This window comes from Phalacrocorax aristotelis, chromosome 2 (genome assembly GCF_949628215.1).
Source record: "Phalacrocorax aristotelis chromosome 2, bGulAri2.1, whole genome shotgun sequence".
Lineage (NCBI taxonomy): Eukaryota > Metazoa > Chordata > Aves > Suliformes > Phalacrocoracidae > Phalacrocorax > Phalacrocorax aristotelis.
The window spans coordinates 69,134,120-69,150,579 of NC_134277.1; the positions used below are offsets into that span (position 1 = coordinate 69,134,120).

General features: G+C 43.3%; 1 protein-coding gene across 1 annotated transcript; it reads left to right on the forward strand.

Annotated features, from left to right (window-relative positions):
• The first annotated feature begins 1,897 nt into the window (after nucleotides 1-1,897).
• On the forward strand, nucleotides 1,898-16,162 carry CD83 (CD83 molecule). Its single transcript, XM_075083956.1, has 5 exons — nucleotides 1,898-2,068; nucleotides 2,196-2,326; nucleotides 12,099-12,315; nucleotides 12,429-12,532; nucleotides 14,356-16,162. The coding sequence occupies exons 1-5, from the start codon at nucleotides 2,008-2,010 to the stop codon at nucleotides 14,512-14,514; spliced, it is 672 nt and encodes a 223-aa protein (XP_074940057.1). The 5' UTR covers nucleotides 1,898-2,007; the 3' UTR covers nucleotides 14,515-16,162.
• The last annotated feature ends 298 nt before the right edge of the window (nucleotides 16,163-16,460 follow it).

Genomic DNA, 16,460 nt, shown 5'->3' on the forward strand with positions numbered 1-16,460 from the left:
ACATCACCTTGGCAAGCATGTGTGGCATGTACTTTTCCCAGATTAAACTGAAGCCTGACCCTTTATGCTTACCTTCAGTGCACTTCTGTGGGGGCAAACTTGAGACCTCAGCCCTAGGCATGCCTCAGCCCCTCCAGACTACATCTGGTCAGGCCATTTTGGGAAAGATTGCTGTGGGACAGCCCACAGCAGTGGCAGGAGCTTGCTGTGGTTTGCTCACTGGGGGTCTACCACAATGAAAAGGGAGGCAGAGAGGGTTTTTGCCTCTCGACGGGTTTATGAAGGGTAAATATGTATCTCTGCAGGGCTTACAGGAAGAGGCACTTGGGTGGAAGCTGAGTGCCCTTCTTGGAGGTAGGCTTGATGTGTGACTGACTCATGGGGGCAGGAGAACCATCATTTTAGTGAAGAACAGATGCGCAATATATTAACTGGAGCCCTCTTCTCTCCAAGATTTCCTTCAGCAACCCCCCCTCACTTCTGTCTTCTCAAGGACTCTATTATTTCACACAGGAGAAAGCAGTAAGGGTTCAGGATTTTCTCTCCCTCTAGAGAGATCCACAGGGACTTACATTTTACTTGTACTTACCTTCTAAGTAATGGATTGAGGCCCTTGAAACAGGAAAACCCTAAGAGAAAAATAAAGCTTAGAGCCTGTTATATTTACCATGTTGGTCAATGAAGATAGAAGCAAAAAGCTTTAAAAATAAGTAGCCTATTTCAACAGTGAGGGCGCCGGTGAAACTTCTGTCTGACTTCCCTCACAGAACAGATTGGAGTTTCCGAAAGTGTTACCCACCCACAGCGTTTACCCATCTGAGTTGGACTTTTGCATGCCAAGGACTTGCCAAACTGAATTCTCACAAAACTTTCTAAAGATTGTTTGGTTTAGGGTGCCCAGCCTGACGTGACTTCCAGGAACCTGGTTTTCAAAAGGGACTGACCATACACTCTTCACCCATCAAAACTCAAAAAACCCCCTCCTAAATGGCTTCTCTCCATTATGATCTCAGTAGCCTAAAGACAGTAGCCAGAACTGTTTTCTAAAAATAACATGTCAGCAACTTTCTGAGTTTCATGATCTGTAAATGCTTCTGTGATCAGCCTCAGACTTCCTCAAAAATTCTCCAGGGGGGAACAGCTCTTACAGATCACAAGGAAAGGACTTTTTTTTTTTCCCTCTCTCTCCTTTTCCAGATATCTGGAGGGGATGTCCAAATGATCCCTCTTCTAGGAGCTCCCTGTATTCTTTTTTCATGAGGAAATTTTTCAGCACCTGATGTGGTAGAATTATATCACTCCAGCTGCCCCTGCTTGTCTTGAAAATGCCAAAATACACTAAGAGGTGCTGCTTCTACATCATGAGCGCCTACGTGGGGAGTTACAGATGCAACACTGCAGAAATATAGTTTGTATTGCTCAGCAATGCTGTAAATTCCTGCTTATCCTTTAGACCCAAGTCACAGTGTCCTTGTGGTGTTATGACCTGAGAGCTTAAATGTGGTTTCAGAAATGTCGCTTCATATGTCCAACATTTGCACAGGCACTGTTCTGTTCGAACTGCAGAGAGAAGGTTGAGAGGGGATTTTGGGATTCTGAAAAACCCTTTCCCCTGCATTTTGTCACTCAAAAGAGAGATTCTTTCAGTGTTGATTTTGATGCCCTTCACGCTGACCCACAGTGCCCCATGGTAAAACTTATTTCTGTTCAGATCAACACACAGGGGGGAAAAAAAAGAAGAAAAAAAAAAAAAGAGGTGAAGAGCTACCAGTGCAGGCAGTTGCAGAAATGGGAGTGACCTAAAAAATTTAATGGGAGGAGCACTGGCTCCTACACGTAGGGATTTTCCCTGTGATGCGGAACTTAAAGATAAGCTATCTGGGGGATTCCCCAGCCTACCTCCAGAAATATCACTCTAGAAGCAGTAGCAGTTTCATTCTGCTCTCTCAGTCTGTCCTGTGAAGAGGCACGCTTGTTGCTGCTCTGTGATTTGAAGCAGCAAAAGCCATGACTTCAGTATGCAGTCTATGTAGAGCAGTCTATGCACTGCTTATCATCCTGTGCAATGGTAAGTGGGGAGCCTTGCCTTTTCATTCTGGTCTTTCACATTTATTTTGTGGGGATATGTTTTGGGAAGTCAGGGAGGATTATTTAGGCAAGCTCTTTTAAAGATGATGTGTACCTGTGCTTTGCAGTTTGGTGCTTGATCAGTGGAGTTTCTGTGGCAGTCCCAGATGTTGCTGTGAGATGTGCTGAAGAAGTGCTGCTGCCCTGTAAAGTTCTTCGGGACTCCTCAATCACCTACCAGACAGCATCTTGGTATAAGGTAAGAAAAAAGCCCAAGTTCCTTGAGCAGTCTGCACTGCTTTCTTACCTGATACTGACTTGTCTTGTATAAAATGGGTTATTTTATGAAGAGGCATCCACCTCTCAGTGCAGCAGAGATAAGGGAAAAATGAAACCATCTAGCTGATCATGGAGAACAGGCATTTTCCATGTCATTGTAGACAGACAATTTAAGCGTGATCCTTGAATTGCTTTTTGTCTACTTTTTGACTAGTGGAGGTGGGCATGAGGGCAGGGTATGCAGAAGGCTGATGGAGGGCTAGAAATTCTGAGTTATCTCTTTGCAGTCACAAAGTAAAAGTCTAATCTTGGCTGCCCTGGTTCAGAATTCCCATCTCCAAAGCAAGAGAGCCCTGCTGACCACCTGTTTGCAGGAGGGCTACAAGGATCAATGGGCTCATGGGCAGGAAGTCCTGTTCAACGCTTTCAAGATGAAATTTCTCATAGAAAGAGAGGCAGAGTTGCACAGTGGTTGAAGAAGTAGCTGTTGACTTGCTGTATGGCACTGTGTATTCATCTCAGTGCATAGTTCCAGCTTACGGTGTTAGCCTAATTAAGAGGAAAAAAAGGAAGGTTTTGTTCTCCCCCATTCCTCACTCCCAGACATGCAGTCCTGCCGCTTACCATGAGTCAGTCCTGGTGGTCCTCTGGTTACCTGTTAAGTCAGCTTGCTCTTGCTTGTCATAATAGTGGAAAATCAATCTGCAAACAAAGATTTTGTAGGTTACAGAGTTTAATTACTTTCCCATGTGATGGGAGAGCAGTGGATGGGAAGGGAAAAACCCCTTATTTTTGGTGGGCAAAACCTGTTAATTTATCTCTGCCCAAACATAAAGCCACAGCCTTGGCTTCCCCAGCAGTTTGGTCAGATACAGTTTTAAAATTATCCCCTACAGGAAACCAGCAAACAATGGTATTATATAGGGCTTCTGTGCAATGCATCTGAGTTTCACTGCTGGTACGACAATGAGCATCTGCCTACTGACTAGATGACAACAGCAACCCAAAGGTACCTAACTCTGAAAGAGCCATTTCAAACCTGGCTACCAGCCCATCAGCAAGTGCAGCATCTATAGTCTCCTTTTTTTTTTCCAAAATACTGAACTAAGTGCAGGGGGAAGACAGAGAGGAAAGAATAATGCATTTGGTTGAACATTACTGTGGGAGCTGGGATAGGTGTCAGCTTACCTTTTTTTGCTTTCTGCTTCAAAAGCTGGATAAGGACATGTGTTTTCCATACAGACACATGCTAATTATTTAAGGTCCCATATTTCCCACAGAATCTAGGCAGGGCAGGGAGCTCATTGCAGGCAAACCATGCAGTCTGGTGGACCTGGAGGAGTTGCACAGAAGTGGTATGGGGTGGGGGAGGAATAAACAGAGAAGTTGACTGGATCCCTGAAAATTCTCCCCCAAACAAGTGTTGGAAGTCAACAAAAAATGAAAAGAGTTTCAGCATGCTAAAGTGTGGGGATCCTCCAGAAGCATGTCCTTCTGAGTTCAGTGGCAGCTGGGATGGCCAGGCAGCAAACAGGAGCCAAAAGCCATTGCCCTGATGAAACAGCGTAAGGAAGCCCTGTAGACCCAATTCTGTGTTGTTTCTTGCTCTTTACAGTTCCACTTGGGCACAAAACAACTGCATATGCAGGGGAGGGTGATATTTGATGATGCCTTTTGTGTGTGTCCCACAGCACTAATGCTGCTTCCCTTTGCGGCAGTCAGGCTGTTACAGTCCAGACTGCCACTGCACCTCCTCTGCCCTGTCCAGCCGATCTCCTTTCCCTCCATGGTCTCCTTGCTCTTCCTACTTTACCCATTTCACTCAGGAAAAGACTGTTTTTCCAGTGCCCAGCATGACAGGACCTCATGCATTTTTTTCTCTGCTGGCACTGACAAAACTACAAGAAGTAACAAAGTCTAGCTATCTCTAGCTCTTGCCACCATCCTCAGGGGCTGATGGCACCAACCATGGTACTGCAGTCTTCTGGTTACTCATCCCAGGAGAGAGGTGGGAAGTGGGGACCCGCAGGTCCCACTCCTGGTGACGCTAACCCAAGCCACTGCTGCAGCCATATTAGGAAAAGCACATAACCAAAGCTAAAAAGCCTGAGTTTTGTCAGGAAAAAGTAATTTAGACTCAATGTTTTGTGCTGAAGAAGCAATATGTCTTCGATTTGTGGGGCTAGCTAAATAAGCAGCAGCTTGAAGCTTCCTCTCCTCTCCTCTCCTCTCCTCTCCTCTCCTCTCCTCTCCTCTCCTCTCCTCTCCTCTCCTCTCCTCTCCTCTCCCTCTCCCTCTCCCTCTCCCTCTCCCCTCTCCCTCTCCCCTCCCTCAGCTGTGTGCTGTTGTCCCACCCAACACTGCAAAAGGAGGGTGGGGGAATGGCAGAGTGTGACTGGGCTACCCAACATAGAGAATTAGTCTGTTATTTAAAAAACAGCTACTGAAGGAGTAATCAATAAACACCACGTATACCCCCAAATGGCTAATTAAAAGGTAATTCCAACAAATGGTATGAAATTTTAGACGGTAAACCTCAAGCAGCTGTTAGGCTACATCTTTTGTATGAGGCCACTTTGAACTGTGCAGTAAATGCAAGCAATTAACCTTTGCTTCTGCTGCTTTAAAAAAATGATGGCGACAACGTTACGGTGCTGCACATGCAGCTGGTTGTGCAGGGTGAACGCTCGGCAAACAACCCCCTCCTTCCTACTGGCACCTCTGCATGCTCTGACCAATTAAGGGGTGCTTTTAAATTGCTTGCTATGATCTGCCTAAAAAAAAAAGGATGCTATTTAAATTACTTGCTTTTTTAGTTTTTAATGAAGGAATAATTGTTTAAAGCAGTTAATATTCTGGTGTCAAAATTCAAATGGATGTTAAAAGGAAGGATTGCATTCAACAGTTCCTTCACTTTTGCTAATGTGTCGTACTGCAAAAAGGCGTGCATGTGTTTAACCTGTCATGCACCCAGTATCCTTGGAGCTAATTAGGTTATTTGCATGCACAAAGTCATACGTGTAAGTTGTTCTGTGCAGAATCAAGACCACAGTCAGCTCAGACAAAATGATTTTTACTCAGAAATACTTGAAGTAGGCAGGCCTAGCACACTGAGGAGAAGGTAGAGCACCAAGTCCTCTTCCAGCCTGGTGCAGCTCTCATCCCATTCACTATGTGGCCATGAGAAAATTAGGGAGAAGTTTTCATAATGATGGTCCCCTTTAAAGGAGGTCCATTTTTAAGAATGCTGGGCAACCTACATGCCATAAAACCATATATGAGCAGTGTGGAAGTTTGCCAGCTGAGAACAGAAAACTGACTTCTTTTTGCATAAGCACCCAAGCACTGGGAATTGTGTATAGAAATATTGGTTTGGATCTCTATGGCCCACCTACGAAACAAGAACCTAGGTAATGAAACTTTACTTACCTTTCTGCCTCATAGGGCTATTGAAAACTGAACAGTTTCCCTTTGTGTAGTACATTGAAAATGAGAACCACTTCATAAAACCTCATAATTATCACTTTATATCCAGTTTGAAAACCAAGTTTAAACACACACAAATTAAGTCCCAGTGGATATTTTGCTATTTTGTTCATGTGATAGCCAGAAAAGTCTTAATCTAAAACAAATCTTGAGGAAGGGGAAAGAAGGTTGTACTTCAGTGGAGAGAAGTCTGTTAACTTTATAACACTTCCCTGAAAAATATAAAATTGTGGCAGAATTAGAGGGGGAAGTCATATTACAAAATAAGGAGAAACGTTTTAGACATTTAATATTAATCACACCTTCCTTCAAATGAAGTTACTTTTGCTAAATATGCATAGCTGTTATCTATTAGCATAGGTAAATAGTTGCCTAATTCCTAACAAGCCTGAAGAAATGCAGCCAAATGCTCCTCAGACATCTATTCAGCTCCAAGTAGCTCCAACACATTGCTCATTTAGACAGGAAGGGAGCAGTGGAAATGATTACATGACCAAAACAATTCTTTTGCCTGACATGGGCTAGTGCTGGATGCCCTTAGCTAAAAAATAAACGCAATAAAGAGCCTGTGTGACTGAGTCAGAGGGCTTTTCCAGCTGGCTTATGTGTCACAAGCAGTTCCTTTGCTGTTGTTTTGGGATTCATTTTGGTTTTCCTTTCTTTCTTTTTTGTTTCTCCTCTAAAGCACAGTCACAGTTCACTCACATGTGCCCACAATTTATGTCTGTTTTTTTCAAATTTAACATTGGTGTCTCTACATGACACTGTATAGGAACCATATGGATACACCTTCAGCACTAATCAAATATGGAAGTGTTTTTGTGCTGAAAAATACACCTATTAAGTGGTTTCAGCTCAGTTGTGATTCATTATACATTGGCTGTTGGGCATTGCCAGAATTTTAGATATTTTGCTTCAGAAAATAAATTCCTCCTGCCTGTATATAGTTTAAAATCTATTTAGCAGTCTGAAACTTCAACTTGGCCATTATTCCTGGTATAATTTTAAACAAACCATTTTTACAATCATCCTGCCCTCAGAAGAAAACAATGTTAATACATTCCATCTTTAAACTGACATCAGTTTTGGACCTGAACCATTTTGTTTTAAACAAAAATTTACTTTTATGGGGAAAGTGGAACATATTGGCACTTCAGTTTACCTGGGAGCCAACGTACCACCTCAGTTTGGGAAAAGTTTGATGAGAAAAGGTATTCAATGAGTGCAGAGAACATGATTTAACTTAACAACTGCTTGCTTTTGCATGTACATGATAAAATTAAGTTTTAATTGATTAGTTCGGTGTAAGTAATACAGCATGTGTGAATTGCCTTTGTTTAGTGGCACTGTCATGTAATGCTGTAGTGGTTTTCAAAACTGCAGCTAAAACTCAGCCAGCTGGAACTGAGAAAAGTGTTCCTTCTCCTTCTTCCACCTTGTTTTTAGTTCTCTAAAAAAGAAATATTTGCTGAAGAGCACTTCAGTTTTAGAGGCCTAATTATTCTACCTATTTCTCATAATTCATCCAGTCAGAGAACAGAAATGTATCAGCTCAGCAGTATTTTCAGTCAAACCTATCCCATTTTAAAATCCACTGTACCACCACCAAAAAGCTCTGGGCTAGGAGAAGCGTAACAGGAATCATTTGACTAAAGAATATATGTGGGAAAATCACAATCAATTGCAACTTTAGACCAAGTGTTTCCAAGGTTTTGGGAACTAGAATGACTTTCCATGAAACTCACTAAAATAAGACAACTAGAGCTGGTTGCTCAGGGCTGTGTCCAGCTGGGTTTTGAGTATCTCCAAGGATGGAGGCTCCCTACCCTCTCTGGGCAGCCCATTCCAGCATTCAACCACCCCAACAGTAAAAAAGTTTTTTCTTATGTTTAAATGGAATTTCCTGACTTTCAGTTTGTGCCCATTGCCTCTTGTCTCACCTCTGGAGGCCACTGAGAAAAGTGTGGCTTCAGCTTCTTTATCCCCCTGGCAATCAGGTACATAGCGACAAGATGCCCCTGAGCCTTGTCTCATCTAGGGTGAACAGTCCCAGCTCTCTCAGCCTCTCCTCATATGTGAGATGCTCCAAATCTTTAATCATTTTTGTGGCCCTTTGCTGGACTGTCTCCAGTAAGTCCATGTCTCTCGTACTGGGGAGCCCAGCACTGGACCCAGTGCTGCAGGTGTGTCTCACCAGGGATGAGCCGAGGGGAAGAGTCACCTCCTTCCATCTGTTGGAGGTGCTCTACCTTCTTTGCTGCAAAGGCTCAACGCTGGCTCATGGTCAACTTGGTGTCCACCAGGGCCTTCCCAGCAGGTTGGTTCCAGCCTGTCCTGGTGCCTGGGGTTATTCCTCCCCAGGGGCAGGACTTGCCATTTTCATTTGCTGAACTTTATGAGGTTCCTCTCAGTCCACGTCCTCAGCCTGTTTGAGGTCCCTCAGGATGGCAGCCCATCCCTCTGGCATATCAGCCACTCCTCCCAGCTTTGTAACACCTACAAACTTGCTGAGCATGTGCTCTGTCCCAGTGTCCAGGTCATTCATGAAGGTGTTGGAAGTATCAGCCCCTGGGGGTAGCATTTCCTCTCATTGCTGTGGAGGTGGTGGAAAACAACGGACTTAGCCCCACAGCTGTTTTCTGAAAAAGCCTGTCACAGACACTGCTGCTGGCCAATGTATATGTGACAATAAACATAAACTCACATTTCTTTTCTTTTTAAAATTTCTTAATGGATAGTTTTATGCAGATAGGCGGAATGATGCTGCCAGCCTGCAGGTCCCTGTTGCCCAGCAAAATTCTTGCTTCAGTAACCCCCAGCAGCCAGCATGGCAATGACACCCTTTTTATGCAAATAGATTCAGTAGCATTTCTACCGGTCCCCACACAAGTCATGATTTGCCTTCTGAATTTTGGTAAAGCCATTAACAGCAAACATGGGAGCAGGAAAGGACCACCTCCCTTTTTTCCTGCCTTTGGAGGTGGGGAGCAGGGGGAGCTGGCATGCTGCACCTTGCTTGCCAGCAAGGTGGAAAGGAAATGAAATGCAAATGAAATGTGTGCAGAAAATATTTTGTTGCGGATTAAAGAAGAGGATGGTCCCTACACAAGTGAATAGCTGCCACTGACAGCACTCACTTCGATCCCTCTAAGCTTGTGTGGAATTAATTAGGTAAACCCCCTAGCATTTACCTTGGGCTGTGGTATCACCTGGAGGAGACTTGGTATGAATTAGTGCTGGGTTATCATAGGAGCTTGGGCTATGAAATGATTGTCTAATGAGAGTCTGCCAAGTAATTCACAGGAGGTGACAAACAAAGTGACATTTTCGTAATTTTAATTAGGTTTGGGGGGAAAAAAGGTTAGCTTGAATAGAGCAAGAGGCAGAAGGATGACCTTACTGAACTGATAAACATGGACTTACTTTTACACAGCTGGAGTATGGGGACTCACTCTGCAAATTTGCTCAGATGTTTCCTTGCTACTTAGAGAATTTAAAAAGGGAGGAGTTGATGTTTTTATGATAAGATAATAAGAGATAAGATTGCAGTGGAAAAAGGCTTGGTTCAGGCATCAGAGAAAGGGTTGCTGTGACCGCTGAGCAGGAATGGATGCGCTGAGTGTAGAGGCTGGAAAAATGCCACCAGATGTCTCTGTAGCCTAAAAAATGTAGGGAGGCTGCTGGGCACGCCAGCACCACCACAGACTGCCTTGCCTGCCTTTGCTCTTCAGTAAAGGGGAGACTTAATGGGGAAAAAGAGGCATGCAAACCCCAAATTAAACCCACACATATGAACCATTCCTCCTCTTCCCCAAATGCGAAGGTTCATGACCCCCATCCAGATCGGGCCTGGTTTCTTCCCAAGCAGAGGAGCCAGATTAGGGCACAAAGTAACTTTTTCTTCTCTTTTGGGGAAAGGCTGTTTGTGCAGCTTCATGGAGAACAGGTCTGTGCAAAGCAAAGTTCTGACTTGCTTGTGTCCAGAGTCACCTTCACTGTACTTGTGACAGCAACAGAGCACCTTGAAAAGCTTTGGAGACAACAGTCAATCCTATCCCTCATCATCCCTGTAAAATAGGGAAGTTAAATAATTTACCAAAAACCTCACCAGGAATAAACGCATGATCAGGCATAGGATACATGGACTTAATTTACTTCTCTCTTCTATTAGCAGTGGTGATTACAATTGCATACAAAAAGATCAAAGTGTTTTCTGATTCCCAGGTCTCAGCCACAAGAATCACAGCACCATTATTTATGCTAGCAGTGAATTAAAGAAAAAAAGAAAAAAACAAAAGTAATTTTCTGTGCGTAGCTCAGACGTCCTATGTGCATTTTAGGGCATGAGAAGGGCAGCCAGGCCCTGTGGGCAGTTTTAAATTTCACTGAGGAAGGGGGTGGTAAGGGAAGAGAGAGTGGCAAAAATTAGATCAGAGGGAGGTCAACTCTATCCACTTAACTGCTATTGACCCTCTTGTAACCAGAGCTGAGCCCAGCCTGGCTATCAGAATTCCTCTGGCCACATCTCTGACAATGTGCAAGGCCTGAAAATATCTAAACCCCTGTAGCACAGTGAAGTCGCTACAGCCTGATGAGCCACCATACATACTGCTTGTTTCATAGCTGCTTGGGGCTCAGCGTAATAAGAAAGAGAAGCTGGGGTAAATTTACTGGGGGATTAAGAGGAAGAAGGTACTTTCTTCCCTATTTCGGGGTAAAGTGTGGAAAACCCCAGGGAATTACTGCTCTGTGTTTCAGTTGATGCACTAAAAAACCCCAAACCTTTCTGAGAAAGGATCTTTACAATTACGAAAATCTTGTGCTTTAGTCTGATTCCCCAGCTCCTGGAAAGTTCCCCAACCTGCAGCTTGTTTTACACCATTTTAGGGCTGCAAAAGCAGCAACATATAATGGAGCGTCAGGGCCGTATTTCTCTCTAGACTCTTGAGTACACTTTCTTAATGCAAATTTATGAAAGGGAAACCAGATACTCCTATCCCCAGTATGAGAAAATTGTGTTAATATTAATAATTTAGAGTGTAACTGTTATACCCTGATGCAGTAGCTATACTGATAGAATGTAAGCACCAACGTGCAACCCAAAAATATGTCCATTAAAATAAAATAATAAAAAAGCCTTAGCTTCCATTAGTTATAGGTTTGGCTGAAAAGCTGAGCCTTGGACTGTATGAGGTGGCTCTGGCTCTGCTGGTCCACAGAAAGACTGAATTCATTACTCGGGAAACCTTCATGGAGGGCATGTTGCCTTGAAGCCCAGGGAGCAACGTCAATGAATAAGAATGGACACAGGCTAATTCAAACCCTTCTCCCATCTTTCAAATCAAGTTAGCGATTTCTCTCTTCTTTGTGGTTCCCAGCCAATTGTCATTTTCAGTGCATCCTATCGCCCCGCAGTACAAACTGTTCTGGGAATATACTTCATTCCTCCAGCAGCTTCTCAGCGATGCCAAGGAATGTAGCTCTTCTGGTTACAATTAAGAAATTCAACATAGAAATGCTCCCCAAGTGCACCAGAACCTGCTTCTGACCTTCACGCAACCGAATCTGAAGGAATCAAAGCAATTTTTTGTTCTTTGGTTCCAATAAAGAGTGGAGTGGAGGGGGGAAAAACCCCATTCCTCCAGAGAGGCACTCTGCACAGAAACTGGCACAGGGAAATGCAGTTTCCAGGGCTGTATTCCCACAAGGAGCTCTGGCTGCGGGATCGCTGGGAGGATGCCAGCCTGTGCTGGCAAAGCCAGTGTGCTGTGGCGTGTCTGCTGGGTAGGCAGGTTTAATTCCCACCACTGCATGGCAGAAAGTGTGCTGGCAGAGCTAACGCAGGCAGCAGTGGAGCTTTCCTGCCTGCTGCCACACTCTCCTGGGGACCTCTGGTCCCCAGAGCCACCACTAAGCAGCTGGGTAGGGCTGCTTCTCGCTGCCTCAGCTCCATCCCCACGGAGCAAACTCTACCGCTGCCTTTTATCATGATACAGCTCTACCAGGATTGTGTCCAGGTGAGGCAGATTAAGAAGCTATTACAGAATAGATCTACAGTATCTGTTTATAAATATAGTGTTTATTTAAGCAAAAAAAGCAAATAATTTTTGATTGTGAGCATGAACATATTAGATGCTTTTGAGGCCCGCACCCGCCTCTCTTTAGCCTCTGCATTTTCAGTTGCAAGCTGGCTTTAAAACTCTCTTTTCCCTTAAACTCAGGATGACACTGTTGCCCAAGACAGGAAATATATTTGTGTTTTCCAGATGGCTGCAGATGGCAAAGGAAGAGCATGGAAAGTCCTTGATGTGGAATCTCATTATCCAAAAGAACTTGGGGGGTCCCTGGAGCTATCCAATGACACCTTCTTTTCACTGAGGATCAAAAACGTGACCAGCCAAAACAGCGGGACATATAAGTGCGCTGTGGGGGAAGAGACTGGAGAACACAATCTGAGCAGCACAGTCACATTGAAAGTAACAGGTACAGTAGTAACTCTTGACTGTCCCATGCTCTGCATGGCATCGCATGAAGGTAACAGTTTAAAAATATTTTACAAACACCAGAACAATGTAACACCTTGCTTTACGTTTTAGGTTGCCCTGGAATAGAAGACGAAAAATTAAAAAAATACAAGGCTGAGCTGTTCATGCTGACTTGCCTTGGGATTTTTTACTTGCTGCTCATCCTTTTTACCTGTGTAAGTAATTCCCTTTCTTATAAACAAACCAACCAAAACCAATAAAAAAACCCCCACTCATTTTCTTGGCTAGCACCACCTTAGCACAGCTGGTCAGAAGTGTTCATGCTTAATTTATGATCAAATCCTTTAAATACTCACACAGTATTTTTAAAGCCAGAGGAAGCTCAGGTGTACAAGGAACACAGGATGGAGTCCCAAAGAGATGAAACATTTCACTGCACCCTGATCTAACTCAAACCAGGCAGTTATTTTCCGGCACCCCGCTACCCATTTCTGTTTCCAGTTACTCTGAGTGCAAGCTACTCTCCAGTTTAAGCGCACATCAACAGCCCTTCTGGTTTGGCACTTGGGAATAGCATTTGCCCAAGATGGAGGCACAGGCCCCTGAAATCCTTTCCCTACCTACTGCATTGCTTTGTGTGGCAGCGTGATGGACAAGGTCAAGTTCACCTAGTTTTGCCGCAGTTTCCATACCTGTAAGTTGGTGACAGCCCCATTTCAGATGGGCGTTTTTGTGAAGCTCCGTCTTTCTTGGTAAACAGACATTTTAAGATCTTTGGAAAAGAACTTCCTTGGGTTTTTATCCGTACCCTTAATGCTGGCAGGTAGTTTTGGGAAAGGTGGGCAGAGCAGGTGTTTGGGAAGCTCGGTTCACAGAAGCAAAACTATGTTTTGTCTGCAGTAGCGGTGAAGTCACCCCCTCATGCAGAAAAAACAGGAGGTCTGTGCCTCCTGGCTTAAATGCAGCACAAGCCTCAGGTCTCAGTACAGTGCAACACCAGCTGCATTTCTAATTGAAAACAAACCAAAACCAACCCCAGCATTTTGGGAGGTCAAGTTTAACTTTTGCTGCCTATTTCTTATTTGTCTTCTTGTTTTGCTCCTCAGCAGATGAATCATAACTGTTGCTTGGAGAATATCTAATTAGCTGCAGCTAAATGTAGCTTTAGATGTATCTTCAGGGAGCAATTAAATTTATGCCTGTCTCTTTTTTAGATTGACAATCCTGCCAGTAATTTGTGCCATTCAGACTAAAGTTTGACAAGATAAATCTTGTAGGAATTTGTTAGGATGAAAGTATGAAAGCAAGGATAACACTCAGAAGAGAAAGATGCCCCTGTTCTGCTCTGTGTCCTGAAAGAATTTCAGAAACTGAATCTACGGAAACCTGTCCTACCCATACGTAAAAAAAAGTCCCAGTTTTAGTGGTAGAGTTAAAATAAAGCAGAGCAGTGTAGTGAAGATAACCTCTCTGGTGGAATTACATGAATCTTGCTCTTGGGTGAGGTCCAGTCTCAGATATCAACCTAGCTTTCATCAAAATTTAATATTGCCCTGATCTCACAAGTGAGCTTCGTTATTTAAAATGCTTGTTAAGTTCTTACAGGTTGCCTTGACCTCTCCTTTAGTGGAGATTGTGCCTTATCTCCACTAAACTCAACAGCGACATTAAGTTTAAGACTGGTTGGCAGGACTGGGGCTTTATTTTGACAACTTGATGAAAATATTTCAGGCACTGGCCTGTATTGAAAGCAGGTGGAAAAGCACTTGCAAAAGCGTGATGCAAGGCCTGTTCATATGAAAACTTGAATTAAATATAAATTTCCTTTTGTGACTAGGGCTGTTGTCCTATAAAGCTCCTTGACTGAGGAAGAAACAGTAGCTTTCCTTTGTACTGGGTGCTTCCAGTGACACACAAATGGAAAAGGTGTAATGGCTATGGCTAGCAAGCAGAAAAAGCAAAACTTTCAAACTTAAAAAAAATTTGCCTTTTATATGAATTCTCAGTTTTAATCTTTCCTTTCTGTTTTCTCTTTTAGACATGTCTAAGAAAAGAAAGTATGTCTCCCAATAATCAAAAAACCAGTCCAGATATGAAACACATGCTCACCCTCATCAATGTACATGAAATTACAACCCTCCGGGATTTAAACAGCAACAACACTTGCAAAAATGAGCTCACTTCAAGTTCTGTCTAAGCTGACGTTGACAGCACCGTGGGCTCATCAGTAAAAACACCACCAGCTGGATGGCCGAGTGGTACGGAGAGGAAATAAATGCTAATATATGGCCTCTTCAGAACAGCCTGAAAGTATAGATAACCTGTCAGCGGTCTGCTTGCGCTGGACAAGCCTTCGAAAAGCACTGTTACGCACTACAGTAACTTTTGGGAGTTAGGCAGCTAGGAAATACCATTACAGCTACACAACGGTGTTATGATGCTGTTATGAAGTTGGCATCAACTTTGTTTCACTCTGCTGTGCAGCCCTGTTGGTCTGAGCAGGAACATACCTGTGATACAAAGGCGAGGTTATAGGGAGGCCATAGCAGTGCAAAGCTGCAGGATTAAGCTCTTCACTGAACTAACAGCTCTCATCTTTCAAAAACACAATAGGTGCTGCAGTATGGAAAGATAAGTGTGTGGGGCTGTCTCTGCTCCATACGTTGAGCCTGGTTCTGGTTGGACTTCCTTTACTGCAAACAGGATGTATCTTGTCATGTGATGTTCAAGTAAGCTGAAGAAGTAACCATTCTCTCCTCCTGGGTGAATCAAATCAACATTTCTTTTTAAACCTGAGAGTGACCGATGGGCTGAAATGTAAGAAGGGAGAAAATATTCTGGAAATCTTTGTGGACCAAGAGGAACTATCTTATCTCTGCAAGAGAGGTAGGGATGCATTTGCATAATGGGTCTGTCGGTTATTTCCCAGAGGCATCTCCATAGGAATCCATAGGTCAATCCATAGGAAGTTTCAACAAAACTGTTCACCTTAAAGCAACGAAAGTAAGAATGAAGCAGCCTGTGACATTAAGGACATGTAAAGATGGCTTATTTTGTGGTTTATAAACATGAAGCCAAATGTATGCAACACCCATTCAGTCAAGCTATGCAAGTGATGACCAAAGCCATGGCTTGGAAGAAATAAACCATCTGTATCTTTGGGATGAGTTAAGTCAGCCATGAGATATAGGAATGGAAGAAGGGGCATGTGAGCACCAGTTTTTGGTGCTGACAGTGTGTAGTATATACACAATATAAGGGAGAGAAGCCTTGTCCTCTGGGACCAAAGAAAGCAAGATGGATTCTGGAGTCTGAAATCAAGGCATGTCCCTTATCAAGCTTCTGGTGCAGAAGGGGAAGCAAGACGAGTCTAGAGTGACTGCGGGTGGTTATGCCACAACATGAGAATCTGAGCCAAAACTTGAGAATTTGCAAGTGCTTAAGAACACATTCTTAAAAAAGAAAAAACCTTCAAGAATTAAACAGCAACATTAATTTTTAATGCAGTTTGGTATTCGAGGCTGTGACAAGGATGCTTTTTCTGTAATCTTTTGACTAATTGTGAAGCACTGATGGGAAGGAAAGCACTGTGCATCACTCAGTACTGCCTCTGTGAGCAGGGTAGATGTCTCCATTGATGGAGTCCAGGGGGCTTCTGACCAGAAGAATGGTTACAAGGGATATGCAATTTACTTAAAGCATGGTAAATTAATGCCACATTTGCTTTTTTGTAATCAATTTTTACATATAAATATGCGTAACATACTTGAAATAAAAATTTGGAGGTAACCTACCATTTGTTTTTGTGTGCCACATATGGCAAATAAACCCAGAAATACTCCATATCCATTGCATTTTATTTTACAACCAACATAATTACATCAAATAATGTAGATGCCTGATCCAGCCTCTTCTGTGGGAGAGGGCATGCATGTGTGTATAATTGATTAAGCAATGGATAATTTTATGCATTTCTAAGGAACTCAGATAATTTAAGTTTTCCTCAAAATCTCACTTTCTGTCCAGAGTGCATCCTAAAACACCTGTTCCATACTGACAGGCAAGTCATTAAGGAAAATTACAAGGGTGTTTCAGTCTACCCTTGGTCACTTTTAAACCATCATGGGTGACCTGTACATTTAC

What these genes read in the sequence shown, in the direction of transcription:
- CD83 (XM_075083956.1), top strand. Translation starts at nt 2,008, where the DNA reads ATGACTTCAGTATGCAGTCTATGTAGAGCAGTCTATGCACTGCTTATC. An exon ending in GCTTATCATCCTGTGCAATG is followed by an intron (nt 2,069 to 2,195) that starts GTAAGTGGGGAG and finishes TGTGCTTTGCAG; the next exon opens with TTTGGTGCTTGATCAGTGGA. An exon ending in TGCTCATCCTTTTTACCTGT is followed by an intron (nt 12,533 to 14,355) that starts GTAAGTAATTCC and finishes TTTCTCTTTTAG; the next exon opens with ACATGTCTAAGAAAAGAAAG.